The sequence below is a fragment of the Bombus impatiens genome, unplaced genomic scaffold (assembly GCF_000188095.3).
Source record: "Bombus impatiens unplaced genomic scaffold, BIMP_2.2 scf_0773, whole genome shotgun sequence".
Lineage (NCBI taxonomy): Eukaryota > Metazoa > Arthropoda > Insecta > Hymenoptera > Apidae > Bombus > Bombus impatiens.
The window spans coordinates 34,942-59,228 of NT_177192.1; the positions used below are offsets into that span (position 1 = coordinate 34,942).

The 24,287-nt window shown below is 38.4% G+C and overlaps 1 protein-coding gene across 1 annotated transcript in view; it reads right to left on the reverse strand.

Moving 5' to 3' along the window:
* Positions 1-24,287, reverse strand: part of LOC100742601 — an 85,441-nt gene that overhangs the window by 23,422 nt on the left and 37,732 nt on the right. The window contains exons 2-3 of the mRNA XM_003492602.4: positions 14,903-15,013; positions 10,890-11,003 (exon numbers count right to left, since the gene is read on the reverse strand). Of these exons, the coding sequence (XP_003492650.1) occupies positions 10,890-10,959 (70 nt within the window). The 5' untranslated portion in view covers positions 10,960-11,003; positions 14,903-15,013. The remainder of the gene's footprint in view (positions 1-10,889; positions 11,004-14,902; positions 15,014-24,287) is intronic.

The window sequence follows — 24,287 nt, forward strand, 5'->3', positions numbered from 1 at the left end:
AAACAAACAAGCTGTGAACGTAAATAAACGAAGAGTATAAATAGAAGATATGAGTTACAACTTCGTTGTAAAATACAAGTTTTCAGTTTTAATTATGAAATACGCGAGTATGTGATTCAATGTACACGTGTACGTATATACACGTATGTACATTTTTAACTTATTTACCTTTCATCTTTAAAATTTTCCAGGTTTGATTGAATATCTTCTATTAATCAATTATCGTTATCAGAACAAGATGTCAAATCATCAGGCGAACTATTCATGGAATGACCAACTTTCTTTCGCTCAAACTCACTTGAAATTAATACTTTCCCTTTCGCCGCTTACAATGATAATTGCATGACAATGAAATGATAATTGCTGTCGCAGTTGTCAGCGTCAACATTGTCAATTTTATTTGAAACTCTGTTCCCTTTTTTATATATTATCTTCATATCTCCATCATCACTTGGTACTTCAAATAAATCGCTTGTTAATATTCCTGTAATATCGTTAATTGTCGTATCACTGATAGTATAAAGATCACAAGAGAAAACATGGTACATTTATTTTTATCGATTTTTGGATTTTAATGTCATTCTACAATTAAACAGGAGGATTTTAATGTGACATAAGTAAAAACGAAAATCATCTGTTAATTCCGAAGATGTATATTTTTTTAAAATTTATGATAATTGACCATGCTAAATTAGATAAGTAGATAAAAAGATTTCATCTTTAAAAACATACGACACATCTAAATCTGTATCAAATTTACAGAAACAGAATACATTACACGAGATCAATAACTACGCAAACACAATAAAAAACCGTATATCAAGACATTTATAATTTAAGTTCCAACTGTTCTCAATTGCCAAGCACAAAATGCAAAATATCACGTCAATACCCTCGCCTTTCTCATTATCCCTCTATAAAGCGTTAACGCCCATACATTTTCTCATAAGAGATGCAAGATACGTCGAATACACGGGGTACAATACACGTAAACATCGGATGGTCCGCAGTTAGCGTGACTCGCATTCTAACGAAGCGTGGGTCGAGGAAATCAGGCTTGTCATTGATGCGTACGTCGCCTAGTCGACGCAATTTCCATGCAATCAAATGGCAAACAGTGCAACGCCACGACGTCACCGTGGTTCGTACGTTGGCGGGTCGTTTCCGCGAGCCGTGTAGTTCCATATGCAAATTGCACGCTACGACCTAGCACGTCGTGGCAGTGAAATCGAATCAATATTGCATTAGGAAGATCGGATCCTACCACGATCCGAGCATGGTCACCCATTGAATAAATTATGCCGAAACACAGGTCACAGGTCTCAGCTCTTGATAAACGCGGCTCGAGCATAATGTCGCCAGACAGGTTAGCCTAAAATTTTTTATGATTTTACCTCTACCGTTCACCACGAATATTTCATTCGAGCAACTTGGGCGAGCAACTTGGAGCTACTCTCCTCATCCTGGATTTAAAAGACGTAATCTCTTGCCGCGAAATTTGATATTCATTTAAGAGCACAAGATATTGATTTTCGGTAAATTGGAAGATTAATCTGCGGCACGATGATGGATATTAATCGACGTTTAGATGAATAAGTGATTCTGAAAAGCTTCTTCAGAGTTTCGCGAAACTTGTTACAGCTTAACGTCTGTTAATGCGCTCGATATTGGGAATATTTAATCACCAAATCCTCATGTGCATATAAGGATCATTTTATATCTATACTTTCGCATCTATATTTTATGTTTAGATAATATGTTATTAATATCTTCGTTGTTCACATTATTAAGTTCTATCGTAAAATTGATATATGCAATTTTTAGTCAATCGCATTTGTTACTTTTAGATTAGTTGATATTAACGTGCGACCATTTGGCATTCGAAACGACGATGATTAGTTTCCTAAAACTGAAAATATTGAAGGACTTGAACATCTTCGTGTTTTATGCGAGGTATATTAAGAATAACTTATGTCAAGTAGATTATATTATGTCTGCTGTTAGATGATAGAAAATGTTTTGTCGAGTTAATAGGAAGTATCCAAATAAGGACAAACGTAATTTTCCTAAGCAGACGTAACTTTCCACGAGTTTGCCCGATTTCCTGTTTACAGACACCTGCTAGTTTGCCGAGTTAAGAACACGCAGAACTTTCGTTCTATCTAAATAATTATCCATTTCTAGCTATAATCCTGGAGTTCTATCCTGATTCAACCGAAGATAGTTCTATTTCAATTTATTCGCCGCAAGGGAAATATCAAAGCCGCTGGTAACCGCGTAGTTATTCGCTCGAGTAAATCATATACGCTTCGTGTTCATGCGATAAACACAATTTCATAGTTGGAGTACTGATTACAAAAAGGTGAATGAAGCATAGTGTTCTAGCTACAGTTTACCAAATTTTTTTACATATATCACCGCGCAGAACTAGGTAAATATGTGGACACTTATTTATGTTTGTAGAATTATGTTTGTAGAATATTATGACATAATGCAATTCATTTTTGGAAATTAGTATACAACAAAAACATTGTTATCTGTAAGTGTCGCATATTATAGGCAATTTCGCTATTTAGGAAGTTCATTACCTTCAGCTCATTTGACTGTCAAGTTAATAGGAAGCCAACATTTGAACGAATTTTATATGGCATATCGTTGGTTTCACAACATTTAGCATAGTGCATATATAGCACACGCGTAGCGCAAGCATAGCTATTAATTTTTACATTTTATTAATATTCAAGTATCGTTAATACAAACTGATTAAAGTATCAATACATTTACAAGTAGCAATAAAATACTAAGTAATTTGTAACCAGAGAATTACACTTTCATCCTTTCGTCAAATATATTAATTTCCATTCGAATATTTATTATCAAAGATTTTGACAGACGAACAAGAAAAATGAAAAATATATGAGGAGTACAAAGACTCGTCTTCATGGTCCATTATACGATCGTAACTCAAAAGTGAGCTTCAGAGTCTGAGATTGATTTTGTCGGGGGCAACAGAGCGTGGCAAGTTGTGGCGTTTGATATCGAGGGAAAGGATAGGTCAAGGGGCGACGTCACCCGAGATTTTTCGATAGTTTGAAACGTAGATGCACATTATACCTGATATTCCCGATATTAAAAGATACAGAATAGTTTCCAGTTTCCCCTTCATAATTCATGCAAACCATGATCCGGATGAGCATTAACGCTTTGGAGATCGCAATCTTTTAATAATGAATGCAATATACATATAACAATACAAATGATCAAAGGTCAGGCATAATTTCTCAATGAGATATGTAGTTCAATTTATAATAGCATTCTATTCTCCAATAACGATAACAGAAAAATGATAAAAACTCAGCAGTCGTTCTAAAAAGTTACATCTTTCTACCACATTCGCCCTTAATCTTTGAAGGAAAAGATTCTTCTTGTACAATTTTTACAATGACACTTAGATTTCCTTCTATTCAACTACCGATCAAGGTTAAACATTAAATCTTCCTCATCTATTCTCCATGCTGCCCATCAAAGAATGTTCTGCCTAATTTTCTCTTCAATTTAGATCGACCCTGTCCCTCATCCATCACTCTGACAGCACATTGAGATAAATTATTCCTAACGTTAAAACGATCAAACTAGTCGAATAATAGGCGTTCAAGGATCGAGTAATAACTCGAACTAGCGTTGCAGCTCCCGATCGTTCCGAACTTGGTTGAATGAATGAAGCCAGTTACGCCATTTCACACTGATAGAAGCGATGGATTAGGGTCGGTGAAATCAAGCGAGCTTCTCGAATAGCACGAAGCTCGTTTCGGTTTGAGGGCAAATACACGGAGGGCCACTTGACTGACGCTAAATAATTCATAGAACACTGCTCGAATCGTCTATATATGCCGGCACGGTGGCAATAGCCATTGGACCGTTCATCAGCGAGTATTGATTGAGTTTTGAGCTTTCCCTTCCCGATTTCCTTCTCGCGCTTACTCTCGCAACTTCCTCGATGCAATTAGTTCGACGTATGACATTTACCAATCACAAACGGAAGCTTCTAGGATTTCTCTGCTAGCGAAGTACTGCGGGACGCAGACGTGGTTAGCATATCCTGATGAATCATTCATAGTTTACTCGATGTCGTCCTACTCTCCTTCTGTGGATCTTCAGAAACATACAACCAGAATCGTTTCTGGTCTCACTTGAACGTTCTTCCTGGATAAGGCGAATCGGTTTCGCATAAAAGAAGATAGATATCAAGCACTTCTTTCTTCAAACTCCGAGTACACCTATATTTCAGTACTTATTTCGTATTCCTGCGGGATCATGGTTCTTAACATGGCAAGATTTATATCTTTGCCTTGGTACGCATTTATCAAACCGGATAAAATATGTACCACGTGGCAAGTTTACGAAAATTTTCGAGGGAGAAACGAACGATCCCCAGGCTTTTTCTCTAAGAGTACAAGCTACCAAAGTTGTACACACCCCCGTGTATCTGTCAGAGGCTACAAGAAGCGCATTATTCGCTGGGTAGCGCGCCGAGTGAATGCTCTCTCTGGATCAACTAGAACGCTACTCCAGTTATTAGAATGCGTGCCATAAATCTCCGTCCGCAATAAGGCTGGCAGTTGACGTAATAAGCTCTTAAGCGGCGCAATTGTACTTCCCCGTGGTCGATCTTTCATTAATGAGGTCAACATTCCAGTCCTTTCTCCCCGAACGCTGCGCAACCGCATGTTCTCCTAACTTTTCTCTTTTCATTGGACTCTTCTAGTGGTTTTCATCTTTCGCTGACGTCTGTCAAGCAATAATGGCCAGATAATGACGAAAATTAGGAAAAAGCGGAAAATGTAAGAAACGAGAAATTGTGTCTCTTTGTTATTCCTTTCTTCATGATGGACACGACGTTCCTGGTTTCAAACCGCGAAACAAGGCGAAAGTTCAAGAAGTAGTCCTTAGAAAGCTGCCGGCGTGCTCTTAACAAAGCGGCCTCGCTTTCTTGTTGCAAGCTTCATGAGTCATCCAAGTGTCGCCTAATTGGATTCTGTTATCGCGTTCCTTTGCTCCCTAGGAAATGTGGACTTCTCGCATCAACATGAAAATCAATAACGTGTGATAAATCACGTTTTGATAATGTCTCCTTACCTGGTTCTAATTGAAGAGGATTTTATCAGATTTACAAAGATCCTTTTGTTTATACATCTTCCTAATTTTGATGCTAATATTTGGTGGGTTTTGACGTAAGAGTAGTCATAGTTTTCTTTGAATTATTACATCGAGAATACTGGAACTATTCGCAAGCAAAGTTACGCTAATCAAGTTGTCCAATCAGCTTCACTTTCGAATCTTTTCGTGCAGAACATCGTTCCGGCCCTTAACTAAATTTATGGATCGATGACCGCCGACATAGTCCAAAATTGGGAAACTTACCCTGCAGCTCTCGAGCTGAAGGGTGTGTGAGTTTAGACACGTTTCAAGAGATGACATACATCACCAATAGGATTATTTAATTAATTATAAGTTAGATCAGTTTTGCTCTTAATATAGCCTTTATAGAAATCTCAATTATTTTTTAATTTTCGTCAAAATATGTAATGCCTAAATTATTTTATTTCTTAATTAAAGCCAACTTTATTGAGCACCTTGATAGAGGATTGATTCAATCTCATTTAGTAAATTTCATTCTTATTAGTTTACCTTTATATAACCACGTAGTACTATCTACACGGGAACAATAAATCAATTTTTATAGGATATAATGTGAACATACTGTAGAATTGATTATTTTTCATGAAATATTACGAGCAATAAAAGGATTATGTGTAATACTTTTCATGAAATATTTCATATAATAAAAATATTTTTCTCTTTCTCAGGAGAGGAGGCAAGTAAAATTTTGTATCGATCAAACCTGTCACCATATCTTTTTTAACATTCTTCAGCGTTGTCATACATCCTGACAGAGGAAAAAGATCGGATATCCATTCGATGCCGTTTGAACCGCGCCCAAAAACCAGGTTACCCCCATGGGGCCCGACCTGGGTTCTAACGCGAGATTTCCATTTTCCAGCCATAAATCAAAATGTCTTCGATTCGAGCGAACAGTAGACTACTTTTTCCAACCATTCTCCATCCCTCTATGCTAACCGAACCTCCTCGTGGAAAAGTAAATAACGATCATTCGGTAAAAGGCTGGCGCGTTCACGGCTGACTTTGCAAATAAAAAACCTTCGATCTTAAAAACTTTCCAGCAGCTTTCGTTCCTTTCTTACTGTTCCCATTCTTACTTAACGTCGTCTCCGAATCAATGTCCGCAGGCTATGGCGAAAACTTAGGCAATTACGCGGAATTAAACTCCTTAAAATTTACAGGAACAGTCCGGTTTGACACAATTTTCTTGAAACTCGGACAGACGATGAGACGTTCTTTGTTTGTTGCTCGGTAATGAGCCACCGTAATTGTTAGTTAAGGAGTAATTACTCGGTTGATATTGCTTAATAAAAAGAGTAAATACTGATGGATCGTAACGACTCGCGACGTTTCTCATTTTACGTAATCGTATTTTGAAACAAAATAGCCCCTTTATTTCTCGCCACGACCACTTTCGTAACTTATATTATGTCGACGAACTTTTCTAATATCTTGAGTGGGGACAGCGGCAGTCTCTAAAGAAAATTACGGTGTCACTTAGCCGAAAGTTGTCGCTTTTATTTGAAGGATACTTCAATTTCCGCTTCGTTGGTACAGCAACATGCATCCACAGTGGAATAATTTACGCGGTCGTTCTTTCAAACCGAGCAGTTTGATGATCGATATCATATCGGAAGGAAGATGGAGATAAATTTCCCGATAGCAAACACAAATCAACGTTAGAGATCGTTTTACGACTGATCCCGCCAATACATCGATGGTAACGAGGGTATGAAAGTGAACCACCAGTACACGCATAAGCTGCAGCGCGTTAATATGTAAACCGACGGAGCAAGATCTTCGAAGCTCATGAAACAGCCAATAGAAAACCCGTGGAATATGTAGCTTCTGATCGTCGAAATTAATAATACAACAGTCACATGGTAGGATCTTTTAAACGAGATAGCCTCCACTGGCTGACTATCGATTATCGATTATCGTGCAAACTTTTTCCTCTGTATCCGGGTAAAATCCCTGGCGAGCATGATCCACAGTTTTCTTGTATCAATGGAAAGGATATATGACAGGATAAATAAAATTTACGGATACTTGAATTTGCATACGGTATTTTCGATACGAAAGCTCCGAGCTGGTAGAGAAAATCGATTGTCCGCGTCGAGTTAAGGTGCGTAATCGATTGTGATATATATGAAAGTATCGAGGTATAGAAATTATCCTTTTAAAAATATTCATTCATCGACGTCAGCTCATCACTGTTAATATGTATCAGCTATGGTTTATCGGTGATAATGGAGGAATCGGATTATCTTGGTAACGTTCCTGCTGCTCCTTTACAGGAATAACCTGTGTATTGATTACAGAAGTGTAATGAACCACTCGTTTCAATTATGCTAATTTATGTGTACCTACAGAGAGGGAGGAAAGAATCAATCTTCGCCCCCGGACAAATGTTTGCAAGCGGAGGAAATGGGCACGCTTTGTCATGTGGGAACCATCGCGTTAAGGTAGCCAGGACAAATGATAATTGCTCTCGATAACCACTGCGCAGTTTGGTATTAAGCTATTCGAGGAATATTCCGACGATATATGGTGCGATATTGTTACCACCAACGCTTTGACGTTGCACAATAAAATGATATAAATGGGTATAATTTAACTCTCGGACAACAGCAGTCAACTTTGATTTATACCGATATTTTATGTATACGTATTATTATTTTATCAAAGTATATACATATGTAAAGAATATTGATTTTTAGGTAAATCTTATTGCTTTTATACATTTTATAAAGACAAAGATGATGCAGCCACAAGAGTTAAATTTACATGTTAGCCTCGAGATATCGAAAGGGAACATAATTTATCTAACTTTCAAAAATTTCTGACTTCAAATCCTTCGTCTTAACCTGATTTTAACGTTTTGTATTCTTTTGTAAAAAAAACACGCTAGATCTACAAATGACAGAGTGTCTAATTCCAAATATTTCTGAATTCGACGATCAAAATTAGCATCGTACGAAGAAAGATCGAAAGTTGAGTCATCAATGACAATGTTCCATGCGTACGTGACGCTGTTACACGCCGATCGAAGTTCTTCCGCCAAGGATTCCAGGAAAGGGAAACGACAAGATCGAAAGGTGTGAGGGGACGATGGTTCAGGCTATTTCAGGAAGCCGTAGTGATTACGCTTCGGTCGCCAATGAGAGCTTATCGCACCGCCTTGTAAAGAAGTGTCTATATATACGTAGCCATTACCAGCAGCTCTCTGGAAGCAAGCACCCCTCCACAACCAGCTTTCACAGCGCGCCACACCGCGGCGACTAAACGCCGTCAAGCTTGCTAAGTTATTACGTCGTGAAAATAAGGAGAAAATTGGAAAGCGGTTTAGCCGTGAAAGTGGTGTCAATTACCGTCTCGATACCCTAAGTCTAAGATAGCTAGCTTTCAAACAGCTTCGACCAAAGTCGATCAAATGATTTCATGACGTGTTCGGTTTTTTGGCTTCTCGCATAGGTCTTTCAATTTATGAACCAGGTTACCACGTGACGAGAGGACCGCAACGTTCGTATAATTAATGGTCGTCGACGCGAGACAGAGAAAAAGTGTCAAGAGAGCGAATGTCGTGGATGGTAGCTTCCACACTCTCTTCGGTACCACGACGAAAATAATCATTTTCAACGCGTTGATAAATCGTCAAGGGTTTATCAAACTTTCAGCGACGTGTCGCGAAATTGGTGTTTCTTGCTATAAATAACGGTACAACCTCGTGCAAGAACGGGTTCGGCCTGTCTGACTCGCGCCGTCCCTTTCTACTGCGAGACCAAAGTTGGTTACGTGTCGAACGCGTCGCTTCCATCGCGTCCTCTGTAACTTCTAAAATTACTAGGGAAAGGTTGCTTTATTTTTAGATCCTTCACGAGTGTCCTTGAATCTAATAATATGTTCTTAAAACTGTAGGTGCTTTTCTAGTCCATCCGGACTGTTCCCTTTTATTCCATTCTTCTTTATTTATATCGCGGTATTGTCTCATTCTGCCTGTTTCATTTTATCGATGAATCGAGTTAATTTAAACGAGAAAGTTAACCAGCGATCGCAGGGAACCAAAAACTGGCCGTTCGATGAGTCGATAAAAAGCATCTGTCTCACAGCTGACACAGCACGAAGTCAGACCGTCAATCATCACGATATCCTGACGCCCTATCTAGATAAAAAGAACCGCCCATTGGCTCTCTGTTACGTCGCAGGCCTGCGGCGATAATGATGCCAGCAGGAAGTATGGGAATCATCGATCCAAATCCCTGTTCTTCCTTCATTCAGCTTTATTGTCAGACTTTTATCAAGCAAAGGAAACGGGGCACGGGCAAAGCCGAACAGAAGCGTGAAACTATAATAGAACGATTTCCAGTGATTGGATCACGATGATCGACGCAATTTCTATGGGTAATTCGGCTTCTGGTAGTCGTGAATAGACAGAGAATACAAATGAAAGCGCAGGGAATGATGAAAAGGACAGGTAACAATGCAATCCTAAAAATGTCCGCGTGCAATATCGGCACCTGTTGTCCCATGAAATAACCGAACGCTATTCACGAAGATCCTGTCTCTTTTTCGGACGTTGAACAATCGCGGTTTGAACTCGATTGATTTGTCAATCTTATTCACCGGAAGATTCGAGGTCTCGTTTTCCTACTTTCGTCCCTGTTTTCATTTAGCAAATGGTCGGTTCGTTTCTCATTTCGAGATTGCTCGTTAGGAATTGAAAAGGAAATGTATCATGAATAATTAATTGTTCCACGGTAAGCTGATCCCCTCCTCCTGCTCCAGTAGTTTGATGGAATTTAATTTCCTGGAAATTTTTTGAAAATGAAATCGCCGTCTCATCTTTACGAGTACTCGCCGGTTTTTATTGTTCCAAAAAAGAAACGCGTTTTCACGTAAACGCATGACCCCAAAGCCACGAGGAGGAGGAGAAAATGCGTGCGATGGGATGTAGGTGGCAGTAAACAACGCTGCAAAAATATTTTGGGGGTGAGAGAGTATTTCCGCCAGGGTATCCGGGGCAGCACATTGTTTTTGCACTCAGATTTACAAACGGCCTAAACTTTAATTACGGTACGGAAACTGGGTTAATCACTCGCAATTCGGTACGTTTTAGGTGCGGTTAACCACGCACCGAACATTTTTCCCCAGTCCTAACCAACATTTCCAACGACAGCTGTACGTTTTAACGATCGGCGAAACGAGTCGAAGTTGAAATTACTATGCACCCTCCTAGTAAAGATTGAAATTTACCGACTCAATGTGAAAACTACGAACTCCGTAATCCACGGAATTGATACGAATGGAAATGTACTCCGGGCAATAACTCCGGGAAACTATACCAACGGTGTCGTACTATTTTCACCATTTCCATTATCTATCTGTGGAATTTACGGGTTGAGTCAAAACTTCTAGATGCCCGCACGAGTGTCCATTTAAACTTTATGATAAACACAAGCTTGATATTTCATCCTGGAACGTTCAACCAATTCGTTTGTGCACTGAAATTGAACGTTTAGATATGATAATTCGTCTCCTTTATGTTTCTGAGAATTTTAACTCACGTTACTATTCTGGCACATACGCGGTACTACCTCGTTATAGTTATTTATTTAGTTAATTTATGAGATGTCCCCGTGGGAATTGTTACGTTTGAGAATGTTGTAAATTTTCATTTAAAGTTCGCGGTATATCGTGGAATGACTAACCTGTGGGTGTGCATGGTGTTCGTGCTGCCTCCACGAGGTCCTCCCGACTTCCGGGCGGTGCTTCCAGCATCGTGCCGCTGCCGGAGAATTTCTTTACACATAGCAGGCTCAACGCTGAAACAGAATGAAAACATTGTCAGAAATAACAGACATTCGAAATAAAAATTACATTAATATAAATATTCGATAAGTTTTTTGTGCATGTATTCCAGACTCAATTTACATTTGATTATTAAAGAATAAATTGTATTTATTTTTACACGGAGAACAGATCCGTTAATTATGTAGAAATTAACGTTTAATCAAGTTCAACGTCCTTGTTCTATCGGTATTTCCGCAATTAATGACGCGATTTTCGGCGAAATTATGACAACTGAATTTGACTCGAGTTAATAAATTACGTCTTTTCTTGACTGCACCCCGTTATCTCATCTTAAATGAAGTGAAGTACGAGTATATTTCTAAATATGAAACGTTTACGTCAATCGTAATCCATTTTTCAAAATAATCCATCAGGAATACAAAGTAATTAATTATTTTATGAATTTAGATGTTTTAATATTTACATATTTTATATTTATAATATTTATGTAATATAATAATATAATACTTATATTATTTAAATATTGAATTACATAAGCTCGAGTATGATTTATGGGCGATGAATACATTTTCCTATTATAGGTACTATTATAGAAACGCCTTGAGAAACTCCAACATACAGAAACTATTGACATTTCAGGAGATTAACAATTCCTGATAACATCCAGCTCCTCTTTACTAGACTAACAATAAGTAGAACGCGATGTCTGATCCAATATCGTCATATTCTACTTAACGTTCAATAGCTTCGTATTCTGCACAGAATATCAAACATCTGAAATGAAATGCGAAGTGTTTGAAGTGTTCTTGTGTAAAAATATTCCAACATTTTCAGTAAATAGCTTTTGTTAAACAGTTCCCCCTTGCCAAACTAATTAGTACAACACGCTGTCTGACCCAACATCATCCAATTCTATTCAATATTGAATTATTTCATACTTTGTATACAATATTAAATATTCAAAATGAAATTCATATTGTTTTAAGCATTCTCAAGTAAAAATCTCCTAGTATTCACTTTCTCTGAATAAACAGGTTCTGATAATATCAATTTCCTCTCTACGGAAATAATCATACGAAGAATAGGGTGACTGACCTAATACGTACTATTCTACTTAACGTTCAATTCCTCCGTATTCTGCGCACGATATGAGACATTTAAAATAAAATTTCCACTGAAGCATCCTCGTGTAAAACTTTCCCAGTAGATGTATACTCTAAATAATTATGCGCCATTTTCTCTAAAAAATGTTCCCGCTACAGTGAAAATAAAAAAGACATGGCCACAGTCCAGCCAAAACTGTCTTCTTATTCACAAAATGCTCTCCGACATTCGCATAATTCTTTTCCCCGCAATTTACCATTGGGCCAAGGCAAAAGAAGAACACTCATCACCGCGAGATCTCGTCGGCAACACACGTTATTCGTGCAAGACTCGCGTGTATGGTCGAGACACGTTTTAATTAAATTTTCATAACCACAGCGCCGCGAGGAATGCTCCTATGTAATAACATATGTGTCTCATGGCACATACCTTGACACTGCGCTATGCTTACGATCGTATGTACAAATAGGATGCAAACACTGGTATTGGAAGGGTTATACGAGCCGGATAATAATGTTTAGCCTTTGTGCTTGGTCGCAAGCCAGGAAGAAAGTATTAACAGTGCCGTTGCATCAGTTCGTGACACGGCACGGCGTTCAAGGAACGCTTTGCATGATTAATTTTGAGGTTGCGTCTGAAACATCAAGTGCGTACTAGTCGTGTCAGGATTCGTCCCTTTTCGCATCTTTCGTTCTATCGCTGAGAATCTCTCGTAGTTCTAGATAAAAATTGTATGGCCGCGCTTGTGAATATTTTGGTTGGTCGAATTAGAATTTATGAAATTGATTATTCTTTTTGAAGAAGAAAGTTACTCAGGATACCCTAAAGTAGTTTTTATTACGCCATTCTCCTATCGGAGAACGAAAACCTTCCTCATGGCACTTCGATCATTTTTACTGGCATTCTACCATAAACAGAATCTATCAAAATTATATCCTGCAATCGTTTAGTTCATTAAGCCGAAACAAGACCTTCGCATTACGTTGTTTCATGAACATTCAATGATAAATTAGACAAAGTCAGATTCTAAGGTTTAAATTTAATTCAATACCTGTTCCACTGAACTCCACTTATTTTCCACGGTTTAGAATGTCATTTCGACGTTGACAATTTTTTCGAAAATCAATATCGGCTCTTTTATTCTTTCGATTTTCTTCCCTCGTCACGAAATTTCTTTCCTTTCATGGCGGAAAAACTCTACGAACGGGGCGGCCGGAACTTTTCACAATCTCGGTGTACGGTACAGCTTCCTGCGGTTCAATTTTCATCCTTTGACGATAGTCGAAAGGCAAGAAGCTTCAAGCATTGAAAATCGGTGGCGGTGGCGACAGCTACCGAATCATCCTCTTTGTCTCTTCCTATTTTCCAATAGCCCTTACCATCTTCTTCCTCCTTCCTTCTCGATTCCTTCGTTCCCCTGCCTCTCCCTTTCTCTTTCTCTTCGTCTCTGGATCCTTTTGTGCCGGCCAGATCGAGGAGACCGCTTTTTCCAAGCCACGGCAGCTCTAATCTTGCACGATCGTTCGCTCTGTCGCCTCTCTGTCGACGAGTTTGCGGATACTTTGAAAGCAAATTCACGAGCCACAATTCCAGATAAAATTGCGCCTTTCACCGGCTGACTCACGAAAGAATTCCGAATTGTATTTCAGCTCGCGTGCATTGTCGCGCCGCACGGTTTCCCCCTTTCCTGTGTCTGGAACCCGACAAAATTGAATCACAAGGGGGAGAAAAATGCTTTCCTTCCACCGATCATTTCCGAACTTTCTTCCCCTTTCCTCGGCTCTGTCGATCTTCGTTTTCCTCTCTGTTTAGTTGTATCTCTCGTTTCTCTGACAAAGAAGATTTGTTTTACCATTGCTTAATATTTGTTTCAGATTTCCTATCTGTCCTACAATTCCGGGGAATTCGGTTGAAGAAAAAGAAAGAGGTATCGAATTATTTTGAAAATTTATTGTCTGGTAGGTTCGAATGTGAGGCAGGACGCATCGGTTAGCCAGGAATTCCACGATACAACTCGCCGTACAAATTATTCACATTCTGCACAACAAACAGATTCCACATACCACGCGACCGTTTCCGTCGTTCCAAACGTAACGAATTTCACGAATAATCGGAGCAACTCTATCTTGTTTTCTTTTGTTTTTTTCGTCCTTTTACATACAGACGGTCGAATATTGGTCCTATTTCTTTTGGTTTTTGCAACAGTTTGTTCTTTCGGGAACAATTATTCGTCAAACGTTGTTTTTCGGTTGCTATGGTTTCTATTCTTTATCCAGAATCCACAGGGTTACTTTGTTAAGATACGTGAGCCGAAATTCAACGATACACGCACGCGGTCAGCTCGAACGAGAAAATTCTAGCCTCGGCGAAACAGCAGGGGGAATTTTATTTATCCGAATACCAGGTCGTTTATCTCCAGTCTCTCGAGCTTCCACAACCGAGCCGCCGGCCAACTTTCGTTTCAGAATCCAATTTTTTTTCGCGGACATGCCACGAAGCTGGCTAATGTACTGTCTAAGATGTATGTTGGCAGAATCTAAACCTTACATTTTATATTTTTTAAGTTCTCAAAGATTAATCAAGAAGACAGTTACCATGTTTGATTTTCATTTCTCTTCTTCGAGGAGCGATACAATTTTTCTGTCAGACGTCTATTCGTCTAATTATGTAATCAATCATTATATGAGTAAATTATGTGGGGAACGAACGAGAATTGCAATGAAACAGAATAATCTTTTATTAAAATAAAAGTCAATAAACTACATTTTCAAAAAATTATTTATATAAAATTTATAAGAAAGCTCACCCCGCTTCACGTCCCGCCACGTGTTCGTGATTTCGTCGAATCTTCCTTGCCCGTTTGGTGTTCACCCATATATTCCTCTCACATCGTTCTGATACCTAACGTTCTACGAATCTGAAACATAGCAGAACAATATGGTTAAGGGATTTATTCCATATCTCCGGCCATTGCTTCCCTATTATCTATTACGGGTGTGTAACATGACTCCAATTATAATGCTACTATAATGTAACATTGTTTTTAACAGTGTATGACAATTAATAGCTGCAATGTTGAACCGATATGCAATTTCTATATTCAAATAAAGATAAAGTAATTGTTTTAAAGCAAGATGAGAGCTTTTATATTCACTGATACTAAATTTTAGGCGAATACTTTTCGATCCCTTGATCCTAAGAATCCAGGTTTATTCAGTTCCTAGATTGCTCCATTCCCAAACCTCGAATATCCATCCATATCCATCCTATTCCCAGACAACCATTTCCTATGCTTATTCTACTGTTAAGTTTCAAATACCTTCTCTTGGATTACTTTTTAATCTGCAGCAAATATCTCATAACTTACCAACATAACCACGTCCATAGTTATGCATGTCTCATTACAGCGTTAATAAAATTTTCTCTGGTGAGTGCTCGGACACTATCGTGAGTCACTGTATAAATTTATAAATTTTTAACACTGTCCATCGTGTTTATTCGATTAGAGATCCTGACATTATAAAATATTTCTATGATGAGAATTCAAATACATTCGTAAGTCACTGTATTAATTTCTAAATTTTTTAACATTGTTTAATCTTTCCTTTCGGTCAATTAAAGATTCTATCATGAGCTTAGAACATAGCACACATGCGACAAATGCATAATGCTATCCCGGGGCTGCATAATATGAGGCTGGTGGCTGTGTGCACGTGTACCTATTGGTGCGGGCGCATGTGGCGAGATGTATGCACCGCAAACCACGCAAGAGCAAATAGGAGATACGAGTGTGCGCGGCTTATGTAAAATGTCGGCTACAAACTGAAATCGTAAAATTCCCGTGTCCCATAACTTTTATCTTTCCGCCGTGTTCCGTTAAAGCACGTTTTATCGTTTTAATTCGTTTAATACGCACCCGTTTTAATCAATCAAACGATTCGAAATGTTTACCGGGAAACGGAATTGCCACCGAGATATGATATTTATTTCGATAGTTCCCCCCTTCCTCTGGTCCGATTTTCTGTGTTCTTTAAAATTTAATATTCCTCTTTGTCGTTTGACTCGATAAATTGTTGCAAATATTAAATTTCGTAATCCAAATTGTAACCTTTTATTATTGGTTTTTAGCATCTCACTTTTGAGAAATTTTTTTATGCTCGATATATTACATTGTAATATGCGAAATATCGAACTTTTCAACATTCATAAATGGATTTTGAACAGCATTATTTATATGTAAATGTTAAAAAAGAAACTCGGTTATGAAAGAGGAAACCCCCAGCTTCGAAATGACATACAATAGTACATTTACGAAAATAAAAGTATTTATGATAAAAAAAAAATTTAGAAAATTTGAACAACGAAAACCATAATCTAACAACATGATATTCCAAAAATCTTTGAAAATCTCCTACGGAAGGTATTAACCTGACTAATATTCCATCGAAACGAGGGAGAACACGTAGAGTAAGTATCCATAAATACTGTTCCGAAAACGACATTGCTCGTAAATTGCGTTACTTTTATTTCTTAACGTTCATTTCCCGGTTCCCGTTAGTCGACTGGTTACAGGATAGCCTTTTCTTAATTTCCGCTCCATCACTTCGTTCGACCGTGCTTTTGTCCGTTTCTTTATCCTCTTTACTATTCACCTGAATCTCCTGCGTCCTTCTAAAAACTTTAATCATTAGCAAAAGCATTTAACAAAATTCGAAATCCTCAACGTTACAACAAACGAAGGGGATACACAATAGACTTGCTCGAGGCTCGAAAGCTGACAACGAAATGAATTTAGTCGAAAATCCTCGGGAGAATAATTAATGGAACAATTTCGTTTCGTTATCGTAGGTTCTCCGTTACTTAGCTCTTTGCTCGTCGAGCAGCTCGAAAAGACGGGCTCCAGGTGCTGTTCTCGCCAGATAATGGCGCAGCTATCTGCATACCCGCTAATTCACGATGGAAATTCGCGATGGAAACTCGCGAGAGAACACCGAGAAAATCCTGATAGGAGTTTCGGTTATCGCTCGAGTGGTCACCGGTTGGCCAGTCATGGTCATACCAGCGGCACCAGGAATCTGATAATTGGCGTCTGGAAGCTGTTTTCAGCCGGAAACCAATCGTCATCTTCTCTTTGGTGAAAGTTTCGCAGTTACTAGTAGAGTTTCCTTGCTGTGAACTGTCCAACCCGCGTGCTGGTGTAACCAATCGTTGAAATAGTGTCACCCAGCACATCAAGAGAAGAAAAATTGTGGTCAGCGAAGCGCGAAAACTGTGCAGAAGCACATGGAAAAGTTCGTGTCCGTGTTCGGCTAGCGTGTAACCACACCACTTCGCCGATCGCCAATATCACGCGGAGAGGTGGAAAACGAAAGAACCTTTCACCCTGATCGAGCCGAAAAGTATTGCAGCTTCGCACAGAAATTCCTTGAAATCAATCGCTCCTAATTAATATCGACGTTTCTGGATTCCATTGTTGATTGTTGTTGTAATTTAAATTTAAGTACAGATTTGATTTTCTGTATCTGTATTTCCTGATTAAATAAAGGATTTGATAATTCGTATTGTTAATGAAATTGATGCTTCGAAGTGTATCGAATTCCTTTGGAAATAAATTTAATTAAAAGTGTTTTTAGTGTAGATGTTTGAAGGTTCGAACTTTCGTTTCTTTTTCCCCATATGTATTCTAATTATGGTGATTGGAGAGACTCGTTCCTCGGTCCATTTGATAAGTCTACGTGAAATTTCCATCCATGGAAGAGGAATAGTGAAGGGGATGGTGAAAGAGAGTCGAGTGAAATAGCGCTGAAAAACGCTTCTCCGGGCGCGAACGAGGTTGCCGTTATTTCCGATATCACGCAAGCGATGATACTTTCATGTGCCTACTATATTGAAGTTATTGGTCTGCGGTTTTCGGGTTATCTGTAGTTTCTATGTGAACTTCGAACGCTATGCACTCTATTTTTTCTACTCCGACCGACCTTACTTTTTTCAAAATAACAGTGCTAAATGAAAATTACGTTATTACAATTATAACAATATAAATATATATTATTACAATAAATGAAATATCGCAGCATATTATAATGATAATACACTCAATTTCTAAAAGGTTTCTCAAAACAGGTGACATTGTCAAGGTGATCCATGGAAGCATAGGAACGTCGTGACGAAGACAAGCGATCCGCACATATGATGAACCTTTATTCGTGTATTATGTAAGGATCAAGATTCCAGCTTTAGTGCACCGTCCAGCCCAGTTCCCTACATACACCTACATCCTACACTCGCGAGCCAACTCCCAGGAGTCATATAGTTGGTGACTAGTAATTAGCTAGACGAGTGGCACTATCTCCGTTATCACTCCCAGGGTACAACGAACACGCAATATCCAGACTCATGGTCGTATCATGCATTCGTTTCTGTCCCTCTATAATTCCATGCACGAAATTCTCCGTTATCAGATCAATCGCGGCTCTATTTCGCCGAATAATCAACTTTCAAGATAATCGAATAACTTCCATGGGAAGTATTATATCATCTTCTTATTTACTTGAAAATCATGTGAAATCAGATTCAAAGGGAACCTTTCGTTCGAGTCGAATGAACCTTCCTTATTCATAACCATTTCTCTCATTTTTCATTCTTCATTTCCCCAGTTGAAAGATCTGATTACAAGAGACGTATGCAGAAAGGAGGAACTCGCGGTTGTACGCGAATTGCCTTTCCAATGCAATTCTTTCCTTTACCATGTTTTCCTATTTTTATCAACCACTATATCTCCAGCCATTCTTCTCTTTATCTTTGCTCATCCCCGTACTCTGTTATATTTGTATATATATTTTCGACTTCTATCTTTTCGTTTCTCTTCGAGGACTCGATTTGTTCTTCTGGTTTTCAGTCTCCCGCGTGTCTTTTCCGCTGCCGCTTACTAAGCTACCGTTGCGCGTCTATCTGCATGCTCCTCGGCTACGTACACATCTGGAAGACGTTTTCCACGGGAAAAAGAACGACTTCATAACCAGGAATGCAGACGAGAATATAAAGCAGACAGTACAGTGGAACGATCTCATAACCTTTTCCAGGCGTTGCGCCCTTAACATTTTTCTCTGCTCTGTTGCTTTCTCTTTCAACTCTACCCTCGCACATCCGATTCTTTTGCTGTGACCACCATTCGCTATTTCGGTGTGCCGGACGACCGGGTAATTTTCGTGGCTTGCGTAAGTTTGCGAAACGACCTTCGGATATCCGAATGCAAATGAAATTTCGCGGAAACGAAACAGCGGTTGATAAAAAAGTCCCATATTAAAGTTTACATAGAAAATTAGCACTCTTAAAGGGAAAATTGTATGTCCAGATTAATGGCACACATTCTGATTAGAATCGGTTAATGGTTTGCAATCGCACAAATGTCAAATCCTGCAAAAAATTCAAATCCTGCATGAAAGTGAAGATATTCAGCTTTACAATGATATATATAATACTTTCTCTGTCATGGGGGTTTTAATTGTTTAAAAGTTACTACTTGGCGCTTCATTATCACAATTGCTTAATAAGAACGAGTATGGCAATCTTTTAAGATTACGAATAAAAAAGAATTATAAGTATTTCTTTAAAAACAAGTACTTAATATGACAATGATCTTTAAATATTAACAGACCATAAGTAACTTGGTAATACTTAATGCAATAAAATAACTGTGTGACTGAATATAGTAGTAAAATAGCTGTAATATGTTAAGAGGGTAAACGATTCTGAGCAGACTTCGATAAACTGAGGAAGATTTCAGAACGCCGCGTCGGAAATCTATTTATGAAGAACTAACTTAAGGAAGTCTACGATAACGACGTTTCACGCCGTCTTTAATCTTCTTTCAGTTGGTGATTCCATAAAGGAACTGGCAAGTATTATAGCCTGGCGCACGTTGCCGAATAATTTATCACAGACAGCGGGAATTTCCTGTTTTCTGAGCTGGATGGCTACGTTTTCTGACTATTAGTACTCTGTTTCATAAATATCAGTTTCCCTCTAACACAACCTAGTATCGAAATACGTTTAGTCTCTCGAATTTCGATCGTATACAATAAATGACTAATCACGTGGAACGTGATTAATTAAACGAACCCTTCGTCAACCGGCGTATATTCATTACGTGGATGAATGTTTTAACGGGTTTGCTTCGATTTAATTAACATCAATCAACGATAGGTTTAAAAATAAATACTACTTCCAATCCCTTCGAAACTTTCAGCCTAATTAAACTTCGACTCACTCGAATGAAACATGGAAACGAAAATCATGGATCGTTTGGCAAATTATTGTATCTTTGTCGATGATTAAACTGCGACAGAGAAGGATGGAAACAATGAAACCGGTGGATCTGGATTTTATGAACACTGTGTATTGTATTATGTAACAGATCCCTTATGTCAGGACATCATGCTTAGTTCCTACCCTTTAGTGGCGTCCTTACGATGAAGGGATGCTGTAAACTTCGTATATCCTTCGCGTAAGACCTCGGTCATAATTTATAGAACAGATTGCTCCATTCTGCTACACTGTTATTATGATTAACATGGCAAACGTGTTAACTGTGTTTCTGAAACGTCGTCGATCAATTTTCTGCTATCGTGATTCGCAGTTCAAGCGAAGAGAGATTCCTAACTCGAAAATGAGGCAAAGTAAGGCAATCAATTATTTCGTAAAGAGCTTATTTAAAAGCTTATTTAAAAGCTTTCTCTAGAGTCCGATTATAACACGACACTTCGAAGATTTCGATATAAATCAGTGCTTATGAATATTAACAAGATTAAGTTTCGCTGACTGTCGTTCTTGCGCTTTTAAAGGTTTCAGGCTCTTGTCTAGGACATAAAACTTCGTTTATCATGGCAGAGTATTTTCTACTTAACACAGAGGAAACTGTTAGAGTACGCATAAAATGGTCAATTTCATAGACGTATAAAACGATTTAGGATATAGATATGCTGTTAAATAACTAATAGAAATTACCAGGCAGCAGATACGAATAGCATTAACTAGTAATTTGTTATAACATATAAAAATATCTTACTAGAGTCTTTTCGACAACAGAGACGCATATGAACGTTCAGACACTTGGATTGATAAACTTAGAGCTCTCGGTATTTAAGTCTGAGGTTAAATTTTGAAGGTTTTATTAGGCAATTAATTAATAAAAGCTACAAATTCTGAAGGTTTTATTACGAATCCGGTAATTAACTAATACATCAATTTCATTGTCGTCATTGTAACAATTTATCATGCAATAGAGTAGACTTTCTTTGAATTACGTACAATTTATTCGTGTGCTTTGAATTTAAATGATTTTGGATAAATCGATCGATTATATCGCATCGAACGCATCAGCACGAGACCCAATTACCATTTCGTGTTGGGCCACGTAATGGCTCTGTATTATTTATGTGTGGCTGAAACTGCTTCTCAGCGACATTTATACTCTTCCTAGGTCGGGGAACGGAACATTAGATAACGCGCTGTACACGCGAAATGCCCGATGCAATTAAACTGCATTATGAGTCCGCTGACTCCGAGTCTCGCTGGCGAACTTCGCTCACTGACAATAACGCGAAATGGATGTGCATTAACACTGTTTTCACGTGTTCATTCCGCGTCAAGTGGCTTAGCCTCAATAGCCCAATGAGCTCACCATTCTGATGAAAACTCGTTTCCATTTGTTACACTCGATAAAACATAGATACCTTTCAATGGATCCAGTTTTTCAAACGCGTGTACATGTTTTCTAGTATGCTATCTCGTTCAAAAAAATTTGTCTTTGTCTTATTATTCCCACAATTATCTAATTACCTATTCGATATTCAATTATAAATTTCTATCATCTATCGAATCGTCCATGTATGATATTGGCATAAGAGGGACGAAAGATATTGAAGTATTTTCAGAAATATCATTGATTTTCAATTCGCATCGTCATTTTAAACGTGTGATACAACGACAATATTAAATATTTAAAATTTTGCATAACTCATGTCAATACACGAATGAAACTAGGTAACTTTCTATAAGTACATTCCAACGATTCTTCTACTTTTGTATATGTCAACGGGTAGTACTTACTGAACGACGCTCGTATAAAGCTGAATTAATTCATTTCATCTACCTGGAAAGTTATATGGAGAAAAAGGAGATACTTGTTTTCAAACGACGAGTTAATGTTCTAGCATCTTCGCCACGAGATATAAAGGCGCAAGGAAACACGGAGGGTATTATTTTTTCAAATAAACACCGCGACTGCTGTAATTCCGCGAGATACGATCTCTTCGTACAATGGAGCAGCGCGGCGGCCAATTCAGCCTGGATAAATCAAAGCGGCGGGTACGATAAAACCTCGGAGACTTTTCTTCCTAGACAGGGATAAACTCGAGCAAGTTTTCCAGGCCGAGGCAATAACCGCGAGACCTCGCGACACCCCCGCAATCATATTCATTCCACTGGTTCTTTTATTTCTTACTCTCTTTCTTTTTCCCTATTCAACCTTTTCCCTGTTTTCAGTTGACTTAATTAACCACACACCTTGACACCAACTGCAGCACACAGCTAATACGAAAACGTGATGCTCGTTTGTCTTCGACTTTGTTTCCTCGACTGTTTGTCATCCCAAGCAAGCTACCGAAAGAGAAACTTTTCTTCGCCCCTTCTTTTCCTCTTATTCGGTTAAAATGAAACAATGACGCTGACGTCGTCACGTAGGGGCTTTACACAATGTCTGTGTGTATCGTTTTATCTTTTTTGTTTCACGTTCCAAGTATTCTCTCCCCGTTTTTCCTTTTCCTTCGAGCGAGCTCTCTCGGCAGGTCCCCTCGTGGCTGCCCTCGAGCGTCTCGAGAGTGGTTTCGTTTTCCCCGAAGTGACGCGCTTCGAGGCTGACTGAAGGGTCTTCTACGAGGCCCAACGCCTAGATGTAATGGGCTTGATGCATCCTGAGGGGTGGATAACCTTCGAGAACAGTGGCTGCTTCGAATCTTTTATCGGAAATTCACGCTCTCTTATTCGTACCTTCGTCTGGAGAATTCTTTTGATCGTTTTGTCGAGACTGCTGTTGAAACCGAGACAGCATTTTACTGTTACATCGTACGTTGCATTATAATATTTAATTTTTGTAATAAAAATCTATACACTGTGTAAAAATTGCAATAAGGATGTTACGATTTATTTATTATTTGGTTACTTTACTCTATTTAAAATTTAAACAATTTGTTCGGTATTTTAATGATTTATAAAAATTGAAGTAATTGATTAATGCTGACAATTAAGCAACATGGTAATTAATGTATGTATTAATTATGTCTCTCGAAATTAATAAAACGATACCTCCTATAGATACATTTAGAACGATTGCTGTATTATTATAATCACTCTGACATCGTATCGAAAATTGTTGCAACATATTTTACGTTAGAAATCACATTCAGTTTGTTTTATAGTTCGTGTTATGATACTACTATATTCATTACAGAAAGGCAAATCTATTTCAAAAAGAATTGGAACCGAAATTAATAAATCAAAATCTTTATCCAGCCATAAATCAACTCGTAAAATTCCAAACCTTTGAACACCCATAAAATCCAACTGTCCACTTCAATAATAGCAGTAATCCAGCGTATGATACATGTCAGAATATAACGTTTCCATCTAGAGATTTATTAAGAACGATTCACCGTACGAACCACGGCGGAAGCTAGCGATTACTATCGTTCGTACGCACGGTATGCAGCATATTCTATTCTGAAACATTAGTACGTAGAATCGAGACACGGTCTGAGTATTCTGGCGCAGCTTAAATCGCTGGTATTACGAGTTTACGCCGCGAAAGCTCTCGGTGGAAAGCCCACAGTACGCTTAAGTGCACAGATAATTGGTTCTGACAAGAAAGTTTAGTCCGTGTTACGGGCCGAACACTTCGTTCCAGAAAATTTCCCAACACTTCCAGCTTTCCACGTGGCTCGACCACAACAGTATCCCAACAGAAGAGTAACGAATTTACTTCGCGTTGGATCACTCACAGAGTGAGTGTTTCGTATTACGTGGAACTAGAAAATCAGGTCAGTCCGCTCTGAAACGAGGCATCGATTTACCGATGAATTCTAATTAGACGAGATGGAGAGGTTGCATTTAAAAAAAAAAAAAAAAAAAAAAAA